We start from the raw sequence: 25,006 nt of genomic DNA, 5'->3' as shown, positions 1-25,006 counted from the left end.
TTAATTCAACGCTAGGAGTACTAGGAGTAAAGGGGATGAACTTAGAGCATGGATCAGTACATGGAACTATGATGTTGTGGCCGTTACTGAAACTTGGCTGGAGGAAGGGCAGGTACCGGGGTTTAGGTGTTTTAAAAGGAACAGGATGGGAGGTAGAAAAGGGGGGGGAGTGGCATTGCTGGTCAGGGATAGTATCACAGCTATAGAAAGGGAGGACGCTACAGAAGGAATGTCCACGGAGACAGTCTGGGTGGAAGTCAGAAATAGGAAGGGATCAATCACTGTGCAGGGAGTAGTCTATAGGCCTCCAAATCGCCCTCGGGACACCAAGGAGCAGATAAGCAGACAGATTTTAGAATGGTGCAGGAAATACAGGGTTGTAGTTATGGGTGATTTCAACTTCCCTCATATTGACTGGCACCTCCTGAGTGCAAGGGGGATAGATGGGGCTGAATTTGTCAGGTGTGTTCAAGAAGGATTCCTGATACAGTATGTGGACCGGCCGACGAGAGGAGAGGCTATAGTGGATCTAGTTCTGGGTAATGAACCTGGTCAGGTGACAGACCTCTCGGTGGGGGAACATTTTGGTGAGAGTGACCACAACTCCCTCAGCTTCAGCATAGCTCTGGAAAAGGATAAAAACAGACATAATGGGAAAGTGCTTAATTGGGGAAGGGCTAACTATGAAGGGATGAGGCTGGAACTAGCGAGAGTAAATTGGAAACAGACGTTCAAGGGTGAAAGTACAGAAGTAATGTGAAGGAAGTTTAGGGACCACTTGTGCTGGGTTCAGGATAGGTTTGTCTCACTGAGACAAGGAAAAAATGGTAGGAAAAGGGAACCGTGGTTGACAAAACACATGAGGCAACTCATCAAGAGGAAGAAGGAAGCATATGTTAGATATAAGAAGCAGGAAGCAGGAGGGGCTCATGAGAAATATAGGGTAGCCAGGAAGGAGCTAAAGAAAGGACTTAGGAGAGCTCGAAGGGGGCATGAGAAGGCTTTGGCGTGTAGGATTAAGGAGAACCTCAAGGCGTTCTATGCGTATGTGAAGAACAGAAGGATGACAAGAAAGAAGGTGGGGCCGCTAAAGGATAAAGAAGGCAACATGTGCCTGGAGGCAGAGGAGGCTGGGGAGGTCCTAAATGAATACTTTGCTTCAGTATTCACAAGTGAAAAGGACCTTGATCAGGGTGAGGTCAAAATAAAACAGGCCTGTGTGCTGGACAATATGGAGATTAAGGAAGAAGAAGTGTTGGATCTTCTTAAAAACATCAAGATTGATTAGTCCCCAGGGCCGGATGTGATATACCTCAGATTGCTGTGGGAAGTGAGAGAAGAGATCACTGGAGCAGTAGCTATGATCTTTGAATCCTCTTTGGCTGCAGGGGGGTGCTGGAAGACTGGAGAATGGCAAGTGTAGTTCCCTTGTTTAAAAAAGGTAATAGGGAGAATTCTGGGAACTATAGACCAGTGAGGCTTATGTCGATGGTCTGCAAACTATTGGAAAGGATTCTTAAGAACAGGATCTATGAGCATTTGGAGAAGTACAGTGTACTTAAGGATAGTCAACATGGCTTTGTGAAGGGAAGGTCATGCCTCATGAGCCTAATTGTGTTTTTTGAAGAGGTAACAAAAGAAATTGATGAGGGTAGGGCGGTAGATGTGGTCTACATGGATTTTAGCAAAGCATTTGACAAGGTCTCGCATGAGAGACTCATCTAGAAAGTCATGAGGCATGGAATCAGTGGAACCTTGGCTATTTGGATAAAAAATTGGCTTACAGGAAGAAAGCAGAGGGTAGTAGTGGAAGGATAGTATTCTGCCTGGAGGTCAGTGACTAGCGGAGTGCTGCAAGGATCTGTCCTGGGACCCCTGCTCTTGTCATTTTTATAAATGACCTGGATGAAGAGGTGGAAGGATGGGTGAGTAAGTTTGCAGATGACACAAAGATTGGAGGAGTTGTGGATGGAGCTGTAGGTTGTCGAAGGTTACAAGAGGATATAGACAGGATGCAGACTTGGGCAGAAAAATGGCAGATGGAGTTCAATCCAGACAAGTGTGAGGTGATGCATTTTGGAAGGACAAACTAGAAGACTGAGTACAGGATTAATGGTCAGTTACTTAAGAGTGTGGATGAACAGAGGGACCTTGGGGTTCAAATCCATACATCCCTCAAGGTCACTGCACCGGTTGATAGGATAGTTAAGAAGGCCTATGGGATGCTGGGCTTCATTAATAGGGGGATTGAGTTCAAGAGTAGAGAGGTCATGTTGCAACTCTACAAATCTCTGGTGAGACCACACTTAAGAGTATTGTGTTCAGTTCTGGTCACTTCATTATAGGAAGAATGTGGAAGCTATAGTGAGGGTGCAGAGGAGATTTACCAGGATGTTGCCTGGATTGGAAAACAAGTCTTATGAGGCAAGGTTAGCAGAGCTGGGAGTTTGCTCTTTGGAGCGTAAAGGATGAGAGGGGACTTAATAGAGGTTGTTGACCATTGATCCTGTTTACAGTTACTGTTCTACAGATTTGCTAAGTATGTGGTGACATGTATGTACTCTGATAATAAATTTACTTTTAACTTTTAACTTTATTAACTTAGCTTGCCCAGTGTGTATTAGATCAAAGGTACCTATTATTCTTATTGCATTATGCTATTACATACATTTGTAATTTCCTTATTTATCCTAATCACTGGAGTTTAGCAACACTATGACCACTTGGCACTAAAGTGGCTTTGGTTTATTTTTGTTCTAATTGTGCTCTTTCTTGTAAAAATTATAAACAATTTATTTAGTTCATGTTTTTCTTGTGAATTCTGCTTATTTAATGCTATGTGCTTCTGATTCTACGGCAAGTTTTTCATTGCACCATGCATACATATACTTGTGCATATGACAGTAAACTCAACATTGTTATATTGTGTCCTGCATCACTGTTACTATTTGGAGGTCATAAGCAACTCCCATCCATGCTTTGTGATTTTTGCATCAGCTGAAACTAATTCTACACCATGAGTTATCAAGTCAAAATCCCTTTTGTCTAATCCACCACTGTTTCTTATTAACAGAACTACCCCATCATCTTTCACTTCATCCATGTCATTTACCTTACAGTATGTAGCTGCCAGTTTTGAGTTCTCTGCAGCCATGTCTCTGAAATTCTTTTGAAATAATATGAAATGTACTTTTCTTTGTGCAATGAATTCATCCATGTTCTTGCAAATCTATTACCTTTAAATTTTTGCTGTATGCTGACCCTATCAGCTGCTTTACTTTACTCCTGTTGCCTGTTTATTTTGCTTCTTACATTTCTAATCCAGTTCCGGTTTTGTTTGTCGCTTTCCTGTAATATTTGTTAGAAAATCCCCACCAGCTACTTCCTTACATTAACCACAGTTCTGAACTTGTAACCCAATAGCAGTGTTGATTTGATCCTTGCTGTCCTTTTCACCAGTGCTTGAACTCAGTAGTCCTTCTACTCAACAAAGTCCACATCCTGCACTCAGTCAATTGCTCTGCTCAAATGACTAATTATATCTATTTTAAATTCTCATTGTGGAAACACCTTCCTCTGTGCTTCTAGTTATAAACTTAATTCTTCAATAATGCCATCACATGGAATTCACATTGTATAACGTATTCAAGAATGCACAGTAGCGATGGTCAAATCATACTTTGCTCACTGTCAACTTCCTTAATGCAACTCTTTTTCTTTGCTGAAGTACAAAAGAACTTCCTTAAAGGGTTTCTTTTTTGAACCCTGTACATTCACGATCCCTTTGTGAAATGTGCGAATATAATAGATGTAATCAATGGCTAGTGCAATGGTTTCTATGGCAACCTTTCTTTCATTCATCCACCAGAGAGAGGGAGATGAAATTACATTGAGACAGAACAGGTGAATCTCAGCCCTTATTTTGGTCCATTCTGGTATCAGTCATTCGAAGAACTGTTGCCTTCATTAATATTTAGAATATTGCATCACCTTCTTGGTTTTTCTCTCTCTGATGCTCATAAGTATTTTACATACTACATAATGTTGCAAAGTTTCAAAATACACTCAGCGGCCATTTTGCAAGTATCTAATCAACCAACTATGTGGCAGCAATTCAATGCATAAAAGCCTGCAGACATGCAGGTTTATTTGTCATTCAGACCAAACATCAGAATGGGGAAGAAATGTGATCTAAGTGGCTTTGACTGTGGAATGATTGTTGGTGTCAGATAGAGTGGCTTGAGTATCTAAGAAACTGCTGATATCCTGGGATTTTCGTTCACAACAGTGTCCAGAGTTGACAGAGAATGGTGCACAAAACAAAACAAAAAATCCATTGAGCAGCAGTTCTGTAGACAAGAATGCTTTGTTACTAAGCGAGATTAGAAGAGAATGGCCAGATTGGTTCAAGCTGACAGGAAAGCAACCATATCTCAAATAATCATGTGCTATAACAATGGTGTGCAGAAGACCGTCTCTGAATGCACAACATGTCAAAGTGGATAGTCTATAGCCGCAGAAAACTGTGAACATACCTTCATTAGCCACTTTATTAGGTACAGTGGGTACTTGATAAAGTAGCCATTGAGTGTATGTTTTATAATATAATATGCAAAACCACACAAGCAAACAGATTTAAGATGAACACTGAAGGGGCAGAGAAAGAAGTGTGTGTTTAAAGCATGTCTCACTATAATATAAGCACACAAAAGTGTATAACACACAGTACTCTCAGCCAATAAGGCTTTTTATCAGATCAAGGCTGGTTTTTTCAGTCAATTCAAACATTTCCACCTAAACATCCCCCTGAATTCCAAATATTTGATAATTCCAGCTTTAGCAGCATAAAATCATAGAATCACACAGCATAGAAAAAGACCTTTCAGTTGAATTGATCCATACCAACCAAAATTCTCCTCTGAGCTAGTCCAATTTGCCCATGTTTGGCCAAAATTGCTCTAAGCCCCTCTCGTCTGACCTCAGTGGTTGGGAAGATATTGGAGTCGATTATTAAGGCTGAGGTTTTAGGGCACTTGGAAGTACATGCTAAAACAGGTTGTAGTCTGCATGGTTTCCTCAAGGAAAAATCTAGCTTGACAAGTCTATTGGAATTCTTTGAAGAAATAATAAGCAGGATAGACAAGGGATAATTGGTTGACATTGTGTATTTGGATTTTCAGAAGGCCTTTGTCAAGGTACCATACATGAGGCTGCTTAGAAGCTACAAGCCCATAGCATTACAGGAAAGATTCTAGCAAGGATAAAGCAGTGGCTGATTGGCAGGAGGCAAAGACAAGAAATAAATGGAACCTTTTCTGGCTGGCAGCCAGTGACAAGTGGTGTTCCACTGGGGTCTATGTGTGGACCAATTATTTTTACATTATATATCGTTGATTTGGTTGTTGGATTGATGGCTTTGTTGCAAAGTTTGCAGACAATATGAAGTAAAGTGGAGGGGCAGGTAGTTTTGAGGAAGTAGAGAGGCTATAGAAGGATTTAGATAGATTAGGAGAATGGCAAAGAAGTGGCAGATGGAATACAGTGTTGGGAAGTGTATGGCCATGCACTTTGGTAGAAGAAATGAAAGGGTTGGCTCTTTTCAAATGGAGAGAAAATACAAAGAACTGAGATGCAAAGGGACTTGGGAATCCTTGTGCAGGGTTCCTTAAAGTTTAATTTGCAGTTTGAGCCTGTGGTGAGGAAGGCAAGTGCGAAGATAGCATTCATTTCAAGAGGAAGGATGTGCTGAAACTGGAGAGTTTCAAGGAAGTTCACAAAAATGATTTCAGGATTGAATGGCTTGTCATATGAAGAGCATTTGATAGCTCTGGGCCTGTATTCACTAGAGGTCAGATGAATGAGGGGTAATCTAATTGAAACCTATTGAATGGTGAAAAACTTTGATAGAGTGGTTGTGGAGAGGATGTTTCCTATGGTGGGAGAGTCTAAGACCAGAGGACCCAGCCTTTTAGAATGATGAGGAAGAATCTCCTTAGCCAGAGAGTGGTGAATCTGTTAAATTCTTTGTCACAGGCAGCTGTGGAGGCCGTCTTTATCTTTTATAGGTTGATAGAATCTTGACTGGTCAGGGTGTGAAGGGATACAGGGAGAAGGCAGGAGATTGGGGGTGGGAGGAAAATTAGATCAGCCATGATAGCATGGTGGAACAGACTCAATGGGCCAAATGGTCTAATTCTGCTCCTATATCTTATGGTCTCATGGTCCGAACTATTCCTATCCATGTACCCTTTAAATGTTATTAATATATAGCCAACAGTTAAATCTCCACAGCCTTCTTGGGCAGAGAGTCTCAGAAATTCACTACACCTTCAAAGTTAGTTCCATTTCCTGAGATTATTTCCCTCTAGTACTAAGATTTCCAGCTTTTGTTCATCTTGTAAATTGTTGTTGGCAGGTATGGGATTATTTCTAGAATTCAAAGGTTCAAAGGTTCATTTATTATCAAAGTATACAACTTTGAAATTCTTCAGTTCTCCGGGTAGCTATGAAACCAAGAAAGAAAAATTATTCTTCTGATTGGGAATGTTCTGTTTTGAAGTGACATTTAAATTCGAGTTTCGAGAGATGCTGAAACAGATTCGGGGGATCTCAGTAGATCAGACAGCATTTATGGAGGGAAATAAAGGTTAAAGTTTCAGGTCTGGTCAGTTCAGGTGAAGAGTCTTGACCTGAATTGCAAGTCCCGTAGTCTATTTATTATTTCGTCTACTTTTTCTTCTGCATTTTGAATGCCAGTTATTATTTTAAATATACACTCAAATCTCCATTTTATTTCCTCACTATAAAACAGAAGGACATTTACTCCAGCAGCTGCTTGCCAGCTCATAACCAAGCAATCCCATCAGTTCCACTGTATCCTCCACACTTCCCTGTAGCTGTACAGCTTGTGCTCTCTAAATAGCCCATCAATTCCTCTCTGTTTCTTCTGTCATTTGCCTTCACCAAGGGATAATTCATTTGTTTGTTATGTGCCATGTCATATGACGTGGGCGATCATGCTCTTTCCATTACCACGATTGTTCTTGGCAAATTTTTCTACAGAAGTGGTTCCCATGGCCTTCTTCTGAGCAGTGTCTTGACAAGATGGGTGATCCCAGCCATTATTACTACTCTTGAGAGATGGTCTTCCTGGCGTGAGTGGTCACATAACCAGAACTTATGATCTGCATCAGATGCTCATACGACCATCTACCACCTGATCCCATGGTTTCATGTGACCCTGATTGGGGGGGGGGGTGGGCTGGGGGCTAAGAAGGTGCTACACCTTGCCCAAAAGTGACCTGCAGGCTAGCGGAGGGAAGGAGCACCTTATACCTCCTTTGCTATAGATATATTTCCACCTGGCCACCAGAACTGGAGGACATTATAGAGACCCACATGACCACAAGGAGAATGTGAAAACTACAGACTGCAATGGTTCTCAGTCAAGATTCAAATAGGCCTTTGGAGCATTGAGGCAGCTGCACGAACGGTTGACCACTGTTGGTTCTTTATACACTTAAGTCATCATTTTGATTACCATACTTCTGCCAAAGCATGAAGTGCAAGGGCAACCAAAGCCTTCTTCATGCCATCTTTGTAATTTTTCTCTCAGAGCTGTAAGGTTTACATACAACAACTCCTACCATCAATGTGGCATCTCTGTACCAAAATTGGTTCAAGGCCTTTTGAGTGGGAGCATCATGAATCTAAAACTGATGCTTGGCAGGCAACCCAGACCTTGGTGGATGTGTTTAGTGGCATCCTAAAGAAGGAGAATGTAAAAGAGTGACCAGAAGAATGCCAGTATTTAGGGTCTTAATAGCTCTATATAAGTCCAGAAGTTTGCATAAGACATTAAAGTAGCTGGTCTTATTGACAGTGAAAGAAGTTATATTACAGGGGAGTCTTGATCAACTGGGTAGGTTGACTGAGAGTTTAATTCCAGTGTGTGAGGAATTGCATTTTGGAATGTCAGATCAAGGTAGGATAGTGAGTGAACACAGTGAACAGTAAGCCCCTAAGGTAGTGTTGAAGAACAGAGGAACCTTGGAGTTGAGGTACATGTTTCCCTGAAGGTGGACTCACAAGTAAACAAAAGAAGGCTTTTGGCATGCTGACCTTCATCAGAGAGAACATCGAGTATAGACACTGGAGATTATTGAGCAATTGTACAGGATGCTGGTGAGGCCATGCTTGTAGTGTTGTGTTCAGTTTTCATCACTCTGCTTTTGGAAAGATGTCAGTAAACTGGAAAATATTTTCAAGGATGTTAACGGGACTTAGAGGACAAATTTATAGTTGGATAGGCTGGCACTTTTTTCCTGGAGCATAGGAAAAGGAAAGGTTATCTTAGAGTTGTATAAATTCTTGTGAGGCATAGATAGAGTGCATGGGATCATCCATTTTCCCAGGAAACTGGGAATGAAGAGCTGTAGGGCATAATCTTAAAATGAAAAGGGAAAGATTTAATAGGAACTGAGGGGACAATTTTTTACAGAGAGTGTATTTTAAGTTTACTGTTGCAGGCAATTCTCAATTTCTGAATCTTTCCAAAGAATATTAACAAAATCTTTCAAAGTAGAGAAGCAGCCAATGCAACTCAATTGGTTTATCCCTTCATCAGAAACACAGCACTGCAGCCCCTTGGACTCTTCTTGAGAACCACACTAGGTGTGTGAAACAACATCAGGTGTTTGTAGACCATGCCTGTGAAAGTTGGGTGCGCTGATGCAGAGGTGGGAGAAACTATCATCAGGCATAGCCTGGCACTTTGAGAAGATAAAGTAACTTATTGAGAACCATGGAATGCATGAGCACATTAAAAGAAAAACCTCAAAAAATCTTGTGGAAACCAGCTAGGAACAGGTTTTTCTAACTGAGCTGTGCATTACCATCATCTATACTCTAAATTGGTACTGATATTGCTAGTTACTTATTTCATATCAATAGCTTGAATGCATGTAGCTCCTTCCATAGGCTTTGTTCTCTAATAAAATATTTTGGAGAGATGGTTGGTGTGGACAACAATATGGATGAACAGCTGTTACTGCAGCTCCAGGTATCTGCTTCAATCCTGACCTTGTGTGTAGAGTTTGCACATTCTCATTGTAATCCTGTGGATTTCCTTCAATGCTTTAGTTTGTTCCCACATCCCAAAAATGTACTGGTGGGTTAATCGGCAGCTGAACATTACTACTTAGCTTAGGTTAATGAAATGTATTGGTTTATCATTATGACACAAGAGAGACTGCAGATGCTGGGGAAATATTGAGCAATGAGAAAAAAGTGTTGGAAGAACTCAGCAGGTCAGGCAACATCTATGGAGGGAAACAGACAGTCAACATTTCATATTGAGGCCCTTCATTAGGTTTGGTAATGCTAAGTCTTTTATGTCTACCTTGTCAAAGTTTTTCAGTCTTGATGAAGGATCTCAACCTGAAACTTTGATCTCAACCTCAACTTTACAACTCCTCCCTCGGAGTGTCAGACACCCTGAGCCAATAGGCTGGTCCTGGACTAATTTCCACTTGGCATAATTTACTTATTATATTTAATTATTTATGCTTTTATATTGCTATATTTCTTCACTATTCTTGGTTGGTGTGACTGTAATGAAACCCAATTTCCTTCGGAATCAATAAAGTATGTCTGTCTGTCTGATTTCCCTCCATAATAGATGCTGCCAGATCTTGTGGAGTTTTATGTGGTTCATTATTATATCTCATAATGAGATAAGTGCAAAGCATTTGTTTTGCTGCCGTCCAGGCAGATCGTACTGTACATAATTATACCAGGGTTGTAAAAAGAATATAGCATTGCAGTTTCAGAGGAACTGCAGTGCAGGTAGACAAATAAAGGGTCGATTGAAGGGGCATATGCACCAGAGAACATACATTGAAATGAAGAGAGCGAATCTGACTAATGGCTTTGCTCCACGGGTTGCTTGTCAAAACATTAGTTCCTTTCAGTATAACACATGCACAGTAAACCCCAACAATCAGAATATGATAATGATTACATAATATTTTGGTGATTCTGTTTGATGGATATTTATTAATCCGGTCTCCTTTAAACTCATACCATGGGCTCTCTGGAGTGGTGTCTATTTCACATCATGACATGCCTGCAGTTATAACACCCTCTGCGTATTGCACTGGAGTGCCAGCCAGGTTTATCAATTCTGTGCAACAGGAATCTCATACCTGATGGTGGAGGAGGCAGACACTCTCCCAACATATTTAAGCAATTGAAAACACAGGATGCAAACAGACCCTTTGGCCCAACTCTTCCACGCCAACCATCACGCCACCAATCTGGTCCCATTTGCCAGAGCTTGGCTCTAAGCCCCTCCCATCCAACTGTTTTTTTTAAATTGTCATTGTCCCTGTCTCAACCACTCCCTCTGGCAGCTCATTCCTTATACACACCATATTTGAATGAAGAAGTTGCCCTTTCAAGTCTTTTACCTCTTATCTTAAACTTATGCCCTCTTGTTTTGACTTCCCCCTCCTTGGGGAAAAAGCGCATTTACCCTAACTATGCGCCTCATGATTTTATACACCTCTATGAAGTCATGTGGAAGCGGACTAGAATGACCATGGCACACCAGGTTTAAGGCCAAATGCTGATAAATGGGATTCCCATAGATGGGTAGTATATGGTCAACACGACATGACGGGACGAAGTGTCTGATTCTGACCTCCAGGGGAACTAAATGCTGGAAGGAGAGAGAAACAGAATTGAAACTTTTCATCAGAAAAGTTTTGGTGGTCTGAAATTCGATGTCAACGCTCTCTAATTGCATTGAGCAGTTCCATCATTTTCGCAATGACCCCAGTTTTAGGTCTTTAGGGATAGCATTTGTTCTCACCAGATCTTCAGGGTGACTGCGGCATTAAAGAGGTCGATTCAGTTAGTCTCCTACGACTCACCATAAAGATCAGAATATGACAAGACACTGTGCAGCCGATAAGCACACTCCGAGAGTGGAGGTGAGGCGGGAAGGAGTAAAATCCACGGTTGGTGCATTGTGTCTGACGTCTTTCTCCCGACTCCTTGATCAGTGACGCGCACTAGCTTCATGTTCCGTTGGAGATTGCGCCGAGAGAACGGAGCCCTTAAAATCGCGAAGACCAAGTCTGTCCCGCTTTTGGCAAATAAAGGACAAACTGGTTTCGTTGGCGGGTCTCCGCACTTGGGAGTCGGGCTGCAGATGCAAAATCTGTTGGATGCGGCAGGGTCGGGCTCTGAGCTGTGAAGACAGCGGGAAGGACGGCTGGAGAGAGAAGGAGCGAGACCTGACCCCCGGTGAGTGTGTTTGAAGGACCCTGCATTCCTCGCCGCAGTTCTCCGCAGTGGCGTCTCTCCCTGACTGTGCTGCACAGGTACAGACTTGCATGGGGCACTTGAGCAAGACGGTGTTCCTCTCGCTGTTGAGCTGGGCAGGTCGGCGTCCGGCAGTCCGGGACACTGGCGCTAATGGCTATGTCCTTCCCTCCCAATGTAAGGGTGTCTCGGCGTGTCTGTCCCCTGCAGAAGCCACCCGTTGATTTATCTCGAAACAGAAGGTACAGTCGAAGTATTGGTCCTAGAGTCACGCTTGGTTGGTGTTTGGTGCGCTGGGAGCTCTCCAATACTCCAGGTCCGGCTGAAAATAATTGTGTAAAAAATTGGTAGGGGGACTGTCTGGGAAATGCATAGAGGACTACCGTTCTACGCTGCCTTCGATTTTTCTGAAGGTTTGGTATTGATTGTTTGTGCAGTCAGCCGTGAAAGGGAAACGGTGAATAGTATTTGAAAAATATGAAAAAGGGGGCACGACATGGGACGTGTGTGTGTGTGTGTGTGTGTGTGTGTGTGTGTGTGTGTGTGTGTGTGTGTGTGTGTGTGTGTGTGTGTGTGTGTGTGTGTGTGTGTGTGTGATCACTGTACGTGTCTAAATGTATGTCTAATTATGTATGCAGCTGTGTGTAACTGTATGTGTGTCTAAATCTGTACCTGTCCAACAGTGTGGGTCTGTATACTGTAAGTGTATCTAACTGTGTCTGTTTACCTGTATCTAATTCTGTACCTGTCCGACTGTGTGCATTTGTGTATCTGTCTGTGTGCATGTGTATTTAACTGTCTGTGTGCATGTGTGTCTAACTGTGTGTGTGTGTGTGTGTGTGTGTGTGTGTGTGTCTAAATCTGTACCTGTCCAACTCTGTGCTTGTGTGTAAACTGTGAACCTGCATGTCTAAACCGTGTGTGTATCCAACTGCCTGTGTGTCCATATGTCTGTGTATGTGAGTAACTCCACAACTGTTCAACTCTGTGTGTGCACGCGCATGCACATGCCCAAATATGTCCAACTGTGTGTGTGCATCTATTTCTGTGCTGATTGCCTATCTGTGTGTGGTGTGTATGCATTTGTGTGTGTGTGTGCAGCTCTGTGTGTCTAATTCTGTTTGCCTTGCTCTGTGTATGTGTCTATGCATACACACATCTGTATGTGTCTAATTGTGTATGTATGTACTATATGCACCCAACATCTATGTGTTTTTGTTGGTACTTAGTGAATCTTTTTTTGATCTGTGTATATGTGTAGTGCGTGTGTTATCTGTTAGTGTCCATGTATGGGTTTACTTGACTGCCCATGTCTACATCTATTTGTGTTTTTGAGTGACTGACTGTGTCTGAGAGACCATGCACATAATGATTAACATTTTAACATTCAGCACACATTGATTCATGCAACTCACATCATCCATTCTGAATTAGATAGCTTGTACTGTGTGTGTGTGTGTGTGTGCGTGTCTGTATCTGTTTTTTATAGTGGGGGGGGAGAATATTGTCTAATTTTGTAATTTCCTAACATGTCTAATTTTCTGATGAAAGATCACCGACCTGATTCTTTTCCTCTTTCTATGGATGGTGCCTGAACTACAGAGTATTCCTAACATTTATTGGTTTTATTTCAGGCTTCAACAATTTCAGTCATCAGCAGTTTTGCTTTTTGATTACATTTAGTTTTGACAGAATGTGGTTTTCATTTATGTATTCTTGAAACTGAACTCAATGTCACTTGGCATTTAAACATACCATTAATTGACATTGGCATCAGTTGTTAATATTACACTTGACACCAATAATTGACAATCACATTAAAATATCTGTTACTGCTATTTATGCACTTTATAGTGATTCTTTGTATTTGAATATATGCTCGTAGAAAAAGTGCCAAATATTTCTGAATGCTTTGATAAGGTTGATTCTATTGTTTGGCATATAGTGGGAAGTGTTCGGAGGAGGTGGTCTTTAATTCTCTCCTTTAATGCAAGATGTAATTCAGATCTGGATTTCTCTCCCATGATACAGGGAACAATGAACTCTTAAGAAGCACCTGGGTTCCTAATGAAACTTCGACAGGGAATCTAAACAAAAGGCAAAGTCTGCATTGGCACATTATCCTGAGTCAAGGTCACACGACTGGATGGGGACAATAGCAGGAGAACTGGATGGTCAGGCAGTGTCAAAGTTGGTGGTGGGCACTGAAGGCCTTGGAGGAAACTCTTGCAGCAACAGCCAATGGAAACCAACATCCCCAGACCATCAGAAGACTCTGGGCTCATGTCCTGGGACAAATGTAGCTGTCACCAGCTCTGTTCCTTCTCCATTTTCTCCCACCCAAGATGGATCCAGCGGAGGGGAACGGAAACAGACAAGTGCCACAGCTGCTGGGAATGACGGCTGGGATGGTGCAGGTGAGGACATAGTTGGGCAAAGCCTATCAGCAACAGCACCAGCCACACAGATGGAAAGTGGGCCAGAAACACAGGGAATAAAACACTCTCAACAGAGACCCTCTGGTGGTCAGCATACTAAGGATGTGGACACAGAGCTTCATAGGACTGATAGTCAGCGTAGAAAGAATGTGGACACAGTGCCTCCTGGGACTGACGACCAGCAGACCAAGGATGTGGACACAGGGTCTCCTGGGGATGATGGTCAGTGGACCAAGGGTGCGAATACAGATCCTCCTGGGACTGATGCGCAGTGGATCAAAGGTGTGGGTACAGAACCTCCTGGGGCTGATATGGATGTAGATCTTACTGGGGATGATGGTCAATGCACCAAAGATACAGACACAGGACCATGTGGGGCTGATAATCAGCAGATCAAGCATGTGGATGTAGAATCTCTTACAGCTGATGGACAGTGGGCCAAGGGTATAGACACAGAATCTTCTGTGACTGGTGGTCAGTGCACTGAGGTTGTGGACACTGGCATTCCTGGGACTGATAGTACGTGGTCCAATGCTGGACCAACTGTGGTAAATGGTCAACAGGCAAAAGGTTTGGACAGTCACATTTCTGGATCTGATGGTCAGAGGAACATGGGTGTGGATTCTGGACCTTCTGGAACAGATAGTCACCAGAAAATGGCTTTGGGCACAGGACCTTTAGGAACCAACAATATGGAGACCCACAGTGGACAATTAAAAGGAAATGAGCAAATTTTGAAACCAGGTCAAGAGCGAGGTCTAGACCAGGACCTCCAGAAGGATCCCCAGATCCAGAAAACTGAAGAGAATAGCATTGAAAAAGGAAACAGAGAGAATGGCAGTGGCAATGACCCAGCAACAAAGCTTAGCCTCCATTCAGATGATAGAAAAGGGGAAATAGCTGAAGCTGAAAACTGTGAGCAGCAACTGAGAGTTGGAATGAAGGGAGGTGCCATCCCCAAAACTAGCTCGGCATTACCAGAGGAAATTCATGCCCTACAGATTGCTCCTAAAGGAAATGAAATGTCTATCCACGATTGTCCTACAGAACAGCAGCCAGCCTTACAAATATTGGGTACTGAGCCAAACAAAACAGGAAGAAGCCAACAAGATGAGTGCAGATTTAAGGATGCTGAGACAATGACGACCCAGTCTCCAGCCAGCTCCTTTCCTCTCAACTGGAATAAGTCCTGTCGGGATGTTGAAGTCCAGGCAGTTCTGCAAAGCTTTCAGTGTAAATCAACCGCAACCAGCCCCAAGAGCCCAATGCCTGGCTGGGCAGGGAACTTGCTGAGTGATACCCTGGGTGCTCAGAAAGTCTGTTCAGAAGGCAGTAACCCCAAATTCTATGTGACCAATAATCACATGGTGTGCATCACGGACACCCAGCAGGGCTCAGAACAGCTGAAGATTACATGTAATTTTACAGAGGACGCTGAGCAATCGAATATCATTTGCGAACTCACTGAGGAGCCAACTGGCATAGAATCCTGTAGAGGTAACAAAGAAAATAAGCAGGGAAATGACTGTAGTCAGCTAGCAATAACCTGTGACAACAGGAGTAGGCCGCTGGTTTCTAGAATTCTAGATCATGGACCGGGGCAATCTGCTGCTTTCATTGGTCAATCAAAACTGGATGAAGCTGGACCACATTTGCCGCACAAGGCAGAACCTGACTTCTCAATGGGTATATGCCAGATACACCAGGGACATGAGCAATCAAAGAATACTTGCATTGTTAGTGAGAAGTCAAACCAATCAAATATTAATAGCAGCATCGAACAAGAAAGCACCCACCTGCCCACGTCACACTGTGTTGTAGAAGAATCTGCATATGGCAGCATTGGCAACCAATCACATAGCAGTCTTGATAAAGCAGGCCAATCAAGTATTTCTGCTGACACTCGAGTCCAACCACAGAAAAGCAGCAAAGAATCTGAGCAATCAAAACAAGGATCTGTAATAAGTAGGCAATCTGGCCAGCTAAAGTATACCTGCAATAAATCTGACCAGTTGAAAGTAGACGCTGACATTAATAAGCCAACCAAAAGCCCAAAATTTGCTGTGGGCATTCAAGAGATATCTGATTGGTCACCCATTGTGGATAATCATGGCAAGGATTATGGGCCATCACAAGTGGCTGGTGAGAGGATTAATAATTCTAGCCCATTCGAAGGTGTTAAAGAGGAGCATGTTCAGTCAAAACATGATCCCAAAAAGAAAACTAAGCAATCTGAGGATGTCATCAATAAAATGTCTGTCCAATCACAAATTATAGAACCTGCCCAATCAAAAAGACCTTACAATATCTCAAAGGAAACTGAGCAGCCAGACCCTGACCATGATACAAGCAAAGCATCTAGCCAGTCAAAAGGTGCACACAGTATCAATAAGAAATTGGCCCACTCGCAAGCTGCTTGTGATGTAAGGAAAGAATCTAGTCAATTTAAAACTGATTTGAACAACAGCGATGGATCTGGCCAGTTAATAGATTCACATGACAAATGTAAGGAAGTAGTCCAATCAAAAGCAAATGTTGTTACTAAGAAGGAATCTGTGCAATCAAAAAATACATCTCACGTCAGCAAGCAACTTGACATTGATGTGGAAGTTGAGCAAGAGCAGACACCCAGTGATGCGAGTAAGGAGACGGTGAAGTCGAAGAATGTCCGTGATGTGATCTGGGACGAACAGGGAATGACCTGGGAGGTATACGGAGCTTCCCTTGACCCTGAATCATTGGGATTTGCCATTCAGTGTCACCTGCAGAGACAGATTGTGGAGTATGAGAAGCAAATCAAGGTAACCAACCAGAGCAAAAGATCAGCATCTATAGATGCAACGCCTGGGAGCAATAAGCCTAATAAAAGAAGGCAGCAAAATATATTCAGGACAGTTCTACAGAACATGAGGTCCCCACAGTGTTGTGTACGTCCAGAACCTTCATCTGTAATTGACTGAAATTAGCATAGCAATATTTAAAGAACCCTTGAAATTCATGGGACACACTGCTTTATGATTACCCCTCCCCTCCAGACTCGATCATGGACAGATTTTTTTCCTATGTGAATGGGTGACAGTATTCCACATGGCCATTCTATTGTGTGTCCTTTTTTTTTTAAGAGGAACCATGTAGGTTGCCTGTTAGACAATGATGCCCACTATCTGTAGTTAAGATGAGTGGTTAGTTATTATTTCATAAAGAGTAAATTAATATTATAGAGATAACTGGTTTGTGAAGATTTTATTCAAAATTCTTGGACTCAAAAATATATATCATTCATCTTGAAGCTCATGAATATCACACGATGGCCTACAGTGCGTGAAAACAGTTCATATATTTTAATTGGAGCAAAAAAAAAACTGCTGGATGCTGGATTTCCAAAACAAAAACAGAAAATGCAGGAAGCTTAACTGTGCTTCTTTCAACTTAGTGTATTGCACTCAGTATCAAACTGTGTTCTCCTCACACTGGGGAAACCACATACAGAATAGCTGACCACTCTGCAGGACACCTCTGTGCAATCAGCTGCCAGCTTCCAGTCACCTGTCACTTTAATTCTCACCTCACCCCAACACTCGTCTCTGACGTAAGCTTGAGGAACAGCACCTTACTTTTCTTTTGGGCATTTGGTAGTCATTGGGAGTTAATATTCAATTTAACTATTTCAGGTTCCTCGCCCTTTTTATTCCTTCTTTACCGACCCCCCCCCCCCCCCCAAGGAATGACTGTAGTTTCCACTTCAATTTATTTCTACTTTCTTATTTCCAACAGCTGATTCTTTTTTTTAAGTAATTACTACCCTGCCAACATTGGTATGCACTCTATCATAGTCTCTCTATTCCCCGCTATTCCTCCTCCCTCTCCAATTTAAAACCTGTTAACCTTCAGGCATTTCCAGTTCTGATGAAGGATCCTTCACCTACTCCCTCTGATGCTGCCTGACTTACTGAGCACTTCCAGCATTCTCTGCTTTTGATATACTTCTCTGTTTGTTCATGCTTTGACGGATAAAGTTTACATAAGCAGCCCATGACATTGCAGTTCTGTGCTTCCTGTAGAATGTCACCTGTAAAGCAAACAAGTGTTGAAACATGTTGAAATATAGCCAACAGTACAGTTATTTGTAGAAGTACAGGGTATTAACCAGTGTTTTTTAATTCATTAAGGAACATAGCACTTGTTCCAAGTACTTCAGTTTCATGTTAATTCTTGGATTAATGTGCTGTTTTTAGTAAACCAGAAGACTTTTTATGGTATAAATGTAGGACTAGAAGTATCAATATATGCATCTTAGCTCAACATACCAGGTGAAATATATACAGTAACTGTCTCTACTTGATTTTAAAACAGCACTAACAGTGGTCAAATTTTCAGCTGATCTTTTTCTATTGCATTAATATGAATTGATTGGCTTTTACTAAGCCTGGATACAGTTTCCATAATACTTACTCCATATCCATTCCCCTGAATCTAATGAATGGCCAGAAGTAAAGAGTGATTGTTATGTGATAGCCCCTATGTTGAGAATCTTATGAAGATGAGGGAGCTGAAATCATTTTAAGGCTCGTTGTTGAAATGGATGGTGATGAATAGAGGAGGTGATGCAAAAAGAATATCTTTGTAGCTGGGGATGCTTTCTGATTCCATAGTATTTCAATTGTGTGCTTTTCTGTTCCTGTTAGATTGTTCATCATCTCTACCTCTTAAAGAAATGCCGTTATAGAGCAAGGTTAGTTTATAGTAATTAAGGATAAGCAGAATCAAAGGAAATCTTATTAAGACATAAGTACTTTGGTGGGTTTGACAGGATAGATGTCAAGCATTTTCCATAAGTGAGAGAGTCTAGAGGTCACAATGTACAGTTAAGGGGCCATAAATTTACTGTAGAATTGTGATGAAGAGAAATCTGCAGGGATGAACACAAGAGATTTGACAGATGCTTAAAAAATATTGAGCAACACACAGAAAATGCTGAGGAAATCAGCAGATCAGGCAGCATCTATGGATGGGGATAGTTGGCATTTCGGGCCAATACCCTTCATTAGGATGGTCTGATGAAGGGTATAGGCCTGAAACGTTTACTGTTTATCCCCATTCATAGATGTTGCCTGACTTGCAGTTACTCCAGGATTTTGTGTCTACGAAATGAAGCAACCTTTACTTAAAAGACTGCCAGTCTCTGTATTCTCTATCCTTGTGGGTAGTGAATACTTAGTTATTAAGTACATTCAAGGCTAAGGTCGATAGATTTTTGAAGACTAAGAAAACCAAGGGAAATAGAAATTGGACAGCAGATTAGATCAGTAAAGGAAGCTTCATTGTAACTGATTGGAGAGAGATTAATGTTAGCACCAAGCGACAAAGATCAAGACTGATCGATTCCCAGGAATATAATTATTTGCTTTGAAGGGAACAAAACTTCATGTGGAGCTATTGAGATATACAGTTGACGATAACTTAAATGCAGAATTGGATAGGAGGCGCCAGGTTTATTTGTGTGATACCAATGTTAAAGTAAGGCGGAATATCAAATTAGCCCTGTGTTGTAAATCCATTTAATTTAAACAAACTGAATGCAAATTAATTTCTTTGAAAAAGTAGAATGGAAGTGGGCCATGCTTGAAAGCCCTGCAGCAAAAGTGTCTATTTTCTGGAAAAAAAATTCAAAAATGCTCACTTGTTGATTTTGTAAATTATCAATTGTTATTTGGAGGCAGAGTGGTACAGCTTGCAGAGATGCCATCTCACACCCAGGTTTCCTCCTGACTTCAGGTCCTGTCTCTCTGGAGTTTGCACTTTCTCCCTGTGACTGCATGGGTTTCTGTTGGGTGCTCCAGTTTCTTCACGTATCCCAGTGTTGTGCAGGTTGTTAGGTTAATTAGCTACTGTAAATTGCCCCCACCCCCAATGTATAGGGGAGATGACAATGCAGAGATTGTAGGTTTAATGCAGGATTATTGTAAATGTGTGGTTGATAGTCACCATGTACTTGGTGGCCTGAGCATCAACCACTGGTTTCCATGCTATTTCTCTATGATGACTTCTCACATAACAAAAGCAATTTACATTTGTATCATGCTTTTAAGTAAGCAGGATATTATCAAACAAAAATTGATTTCAAGGGACATAAGGAAATATGAAAAAGAGAAATGTGGAGGGGTTGAAGAGAGAATATCAGCAGTTATAGAGCATTTAAAATGTGGATAGCACAAGAAGCCAGACTGAAGAGTGAAGATACTTCAGAATCAGAATCAGGTTTATTATCACTGACATATGACACAAAATGTATTATTTTGTGGCAGCAAGACAGTGCAGAGAAGTAAAATTTACTATAAATTCCAAAATAAATAAACAGTCCAAGAAGAAAGAAGTAACAAGTTTCATGGACCATTCAGAAATCTGGTGGTAGAAGGGAAGAAGCTGTTCCTAAATCATTGAGCTTGGGTCTTTATGCTGTTATAATGACTGAAGGACATTACAGAAATTGGGGAGGAAATGGTTGGTGTAAGGTGGTGTGGATGAAGGGAGGAGTAGAGTGGGAATTGAAATCAAATAGAGGGTTGATGTGTAAATGGGACCTCGTGTGTATTAATACACAGATAGGAAGTGATTTAGATGATTTTGGATTTGTGCAAGGAAAAGACCATGGAACATTCAAATCAATATATAGAAAGACTTGAGGTAAAGACTCAAAAATGCTGCCACTCTTTACTAACAGATCTTTCTGTTTTATTGGAAAACTCAGTAAGAAATTAAATTTGACCTATGGTGATTGCTTTCTCATTGTTACATGTTCTGCAAAAAACTTGGGCACGTCATCCATTCAGATTATTTCAAAGCATATGTTTACTGAGGTAGTGCAAAGGGAAGCAATAACAGAATGCAGAATATAATATTATAGTTGTGTTACGTAGAAAGCACTGTGCAGATAGAAAATAAGGTGAAAGGCCAATGACGAGATATATTCTGAAGTCAATGATTTACCTTTATCATACAAGAGGTGTGTTTAAGAGTCTTATAACAGTTAGATAGAAACTGGTCTTGAGCCTAGTAGTGTATGCTTTCGAATCTTTGTATCTTCTGCCTGAGGGAAAGGTGGAGAATAGAGAATTTCTGGGGTGGGAGGGTTCAGTGATCCAAAGATTTCTTGGTTTTAATTATAATGCAAATCTTGAGATTTGCATGAGAGAGATGAGGGTTATGATTGAAATAGTATAGATGAATGGTCAAGGAACTGGAACATAATGGTTAGGCTCATTTATATATACTATCAGTAGCCACTCTATTAGGTACCTACTATACCTAATAAAGTGGCCACAGAGCATATGTTCATGGTCTTCTACTACTGTAGCCCATCTTCTTCAAAGTTTAAGGCGCTGTGCATTCAGAGATGCACTTCTGCACACCACTGTTGTAATGCATGGTTATTCGAGTTACTATCACCTTCCTGTCAGCTTGAACCAATCTCACATTCTCCTCTGTCCTCTCTTACTAACAGTTATGTTTTCACCCACAGAACTATCACTCACTGGATGCTTTTTTTTCTTGCACCATTCTCTGTAAACTCTAGAAACTGTTGTGCATGAAAATTTAAGGAGATCAGCAGTTTCTTGATACTCAAACCACCCTGTCTGGTACCAACAATCATTCCACAGTCAAAATCACTTGGGTCACGTTTCTTCCCCATTTTGACATTTGGTCTGAACAACTGAACCTCTTGACATGTCTGCATGCTTTGATGCATTGAGTTTCTGCCACATGATTGGCTGATTAGATATTTGCATTAATGAGCAGGTGTACAGGTGCACCTAATAAAGTGGAGAATGTATATAGAGTACAAAGCAGGGATAGATCCAAAAACTATGGACTGTGGCCACTGAGTATATATTCTCAGATACTGTTTCAGGGCAGTCAAATCCACGATGTCCAATGGGTATGAATGGGAAGGTTGCTGTCACTGCTCACCACACACATTCAGGACCTAATTCCAATTCCAAATCGCATCCCAGTGACACTATTGGACCTAAGCTGCTTATTGAAAGAAGAGCTTCATTTCTGCAGATTTCCTCTCCTTTGAAGGCTGGAAAGTGGGTTGGCTGCAGGATCGGGGAAGCCAGGAGACTAGCCTCTCATTTTAGTTGCTCATGTTTACTACCAAAACGGGGAGGATTTAGGTTGCTATTTGGAAGCTTGAGTTGCAAGGAAGGGTTGTTTAGACCTGGAATGTAGGAAATAGAGGGGTGACCTGATAGAGAGATGTAGACCATGAGAGGCACAGCAGGATGAAAGCACATAGCCTATCATCTAGGAAAGTGTTATTTAAAACAAAAGGACATAGTTTTAAGATCAGAAGCAAGAGATTTAAAAGAAGAAATTAGGGACTGTTTCTTCGTGCAAAGGGTGCTGCGTATTTGAATTGAGCTGCCAGAAAGAGTGCGTGAGGCAGTCACATCCTCAACATTAGCCTCCTTAGTAAGTCCATGGATAGATGAGCTTTGGCCAAACATGGGCAGATGGGACTAGCTCATTGTGCAAAACGGTCAGCATGGATGAAATGGGCTGAAGGTCCTCTTCCTTTGCAGTTTGACACTATGACTCTAAATCTGGGCCAAATTCTTGTCAATTTTCTTATTAGACAATTCAAAATCAAGTCCTGGAAAGGTTTACTTGATCTTCCAAAGAGAACAGTTTACCTGTTCTCCTTGGCCCGTGCAGATATACTGATATAGGAATTATCTTGATACTCTTCTAATGAATTGTTCCTTCATTCAATGGTACCACAGTTATTTAAGTTGAGGAACTTTACTACATGCACCTTTATCATTGTAAACCTATTTGCATTTGTTCCTTATCTCTGAAGAAAAGATTTTGATGTTAATTAATTGCTATATGTTACATTTTTAAAATGTCACTTTTTTCTCTGTCAAAAGTGTAATAAATGTGATTATGTAGGAAGAATTTCTGTTTACAATCTTCTCCCAAGGGTTTGGATTTATGATGTTCTGTATTTTCTAAGAGTGAGCCATCATGTAATTGTCTCTTTATGTGAGCTGTCTGAAGACAATGTGGATTATAAACAAAAAGGGTGCATCTAGACTGCAGCTTTTCTGATTCAGAAACTTATGCAGTACTTTACTGCGAATTAATGCTTTTAAAACATTGCCCTTGATTTAATATGGGAAACTCCCTGCCATTTTGTATACAGCAAGCCCTCACAATTAATAATGAGACAAATAACAACGTCACCAGTGTTTGGTGATAGTTTTGGCATATATGGTGCCTTGAGAACTCTCCTGATCATTTGTGAAAAGTTCTGTGGGATACCCTATATCTGTTGCATCCCATGGGATAGACAGTACCTGTGTTTAGTGAACGGTGGGGCTTCTAACAGTACAGCACTCCCCCAGATCTCTAGAATAAGAAGGGAGATTGTTACTGTTGACCCTGTTGTTACTAATAAAGTCATGTTTCCATTAGGAGTAGAAGTACAGGCATTCCAGAAATAGGAATTAGCCCTTAGAGAATTCACAAATAACAACCCAGAAATGTGAGATAGGGATTCAAGTTCCCACTTATGGAACTTGTGTGGGTAAATAAATTAAAACATAAATAGATTCTTTTTCCCAACTGGCACTAGTGACGTGGGTTCACACTGTGGAAAATCATGACAATTCAGTGGTTCCGATGTGGTCTCCTCTACATTGGTGTGACCTGCAGTAGATTGGGGTATGGCTTTGATGAGCACCTTCCCTCCATCTGAAGAAAGCTGGTGGCCACCCACTTTATTTACCATTTCCATTCCCATTCTGACATGCCATTCCACGGCCTCCTCTTCTGTCACAATGAAGTCATTGTCAGGTTGGAGGATTAGCACCTTGTATTCCGTTTATATAGCCTCCAACCTGATGGAATGAGCATCGATTTCTCCAACCTCAATTTCCCCCCCTCTCCTTTTCCTCTTTTTCAATTCCCTACTCTGGTCCCCTCTTACCTCTTTTCCTCACCTGCCTATCACCTCCACCTGGTGCCACTCTCCAATGGCTCACACTTCCCTCAGATTCCTTCTCCAACCCTTTACCTTTTCCACCTATCACCTCTCAGCTTCTTACTTCATTCATTCCCCCCCCCCCCCCACTTGGCTTCACCTATCACCTTCTTGCTTGTACTCCTTCCTTCACCCCCCCCCACCTTCTTAGTCTTCCTTTCCATTTCTGATAAAGGGTCTCAGCACGAAATGTCGATTGTTTATTCTTCTCCATAGATGCTGCCTGACCAGCTGAGTTCCTCCAGCATTTTGTGCGTGTACCTCTGCATTTCCAACAGATGCAGAATCTCTTCTGCTATTGTGTACTGGAGTTGTGATGTTATGTTCAAGTTGTATAAGATATTGGTGAGACCTAATTTGGAGTATTGTGTGCAGTTTTGGTCACCTACCTACAGAAAGAAGTCAATAAGACTGAAAGAGTATAGAGAAAATTTGCAAGGATGTTGCCAGGACTTGTGGACGGCAGTTATAGCGAAAGGTTGAATAGGTCAGGACCTTATTCCCCTAGAATATAGAAGATTTGATAGAGGTATACAAAATTATGAGTAAATGCAAGCAGGCTTTCTCCACTGAGGTTGGGTGAGACTGGAACTGGTGGTCATGTGTTAAGGGTGAAAGGTGAAATGTTTAAAGGGGAACATGAAGGGGACCTTCTTCACTCAGAGTGTTGTGGGAGTATAGAACAAGCTACCAACAGGAGTGGTAGATACGGGTTCAATTTCAACATTTAAGAGACATTTGGATAGGTACAAGAATGGGAGGGGCGTGGAGGGCTATGGTTTGGGTGCAGGTTAATGTGACTAGGCCGATTAATAGTTTGGCCTGGACTAGATGGGCTGAAGGGCCTGTTTCTGTGCTGTACTGTTCTCTGTTTCGAAGAGACTGTTTCCTCGAGGAGGCTGATGCGTGGTGTTGAGAGATTTATGAAATCATGAGGGGCATGGATAAGGTAAATGGTTACAGTAATTTTTTTTATCAGGGTAGCAGAGTCTTAAAAATAGAGGGCATTAGTTTAAAGTGAGAGGGAAAGATTTAAAGAGGACCTGAGTGGCAGGGTTTTCACAGCTAGGTGTTGGGTATATGAAATGAGCTGTCAGAGGAGGTAGTAGAGGTGGAACGATGCCAGCATTTAGAAGACATTTGGACAGGTAGATGGATAGAAAAGTTTTCAAGGTGCATGTTCAATTGCAGG

The 25,006-nt window shown here is 41.6% G+C and overlaps 1 protein-coding gene across 2 annotated transcripts; it reads left to right on the top strand.

Annotated features, from left to right (window-relative positions):
• Window positions 1-10,943: 10,943 nt before the first annotated feature.
• On the top strand, window positions 10,944-23,796 carry LOC140726286 (uncharacterized). Of its 2 annotated transcripts, none has more exons than XM_073042463.1 (2): window positions 10,944-11,310; window positions 13,360-23,796. In XM_073042463.1, exon 2 carries the CDS (start codon window positions 13,475-13,477, stop codon window positions 16,724-16,726), a length of 3,252 nt encoding a protein of 1,083 aa, XP_072898564.1. In that variant the 5' UTR covers window positions 10,944-11,310; window positions 13,360-13,474; the 3' UTR covers window positions 16,727-23,796. The 2 variants fall into 2 exon arrangements, with proteins under 2 accessions (XP_072898564.1, XP_072898565.1); XM_073042464.1 differs by lacking the exon at window positions 10,944-11,310 and adding an exon at window positions 11,408-11,570.
• The last annotated feature ends 1,210 nt before the right edge of the window (window positions 23,797-25,006 follow it).

The sequence above is a fragment of the Hemitrygon akajei genome, chromosome 4 (assembly GCF_048418815.1).
Source record: "Hemitrygon akajei chromosome 4, sHemAka1.3, whole genome shotgun sequence".
Lineage (NCBI taxonomy): Eukaryota > Metazoa > Chordata > Chondrichthyes > Myliobatiformes > Dasyatidae > Hemitrygon > Hemitrygon akajei.
This window is presented reverse-complemented; position numbering and strand designations above follow the sequence as displayed.

Coding starts and splice junctions, on each gene's coding strand:
- LOC140726286 (XM_073042463.1), top strand. CDS start 13,475: ATGGGGACAATAGCAGGAGAACTGGATGGTCAGGCAGTGTCAAAGTTG.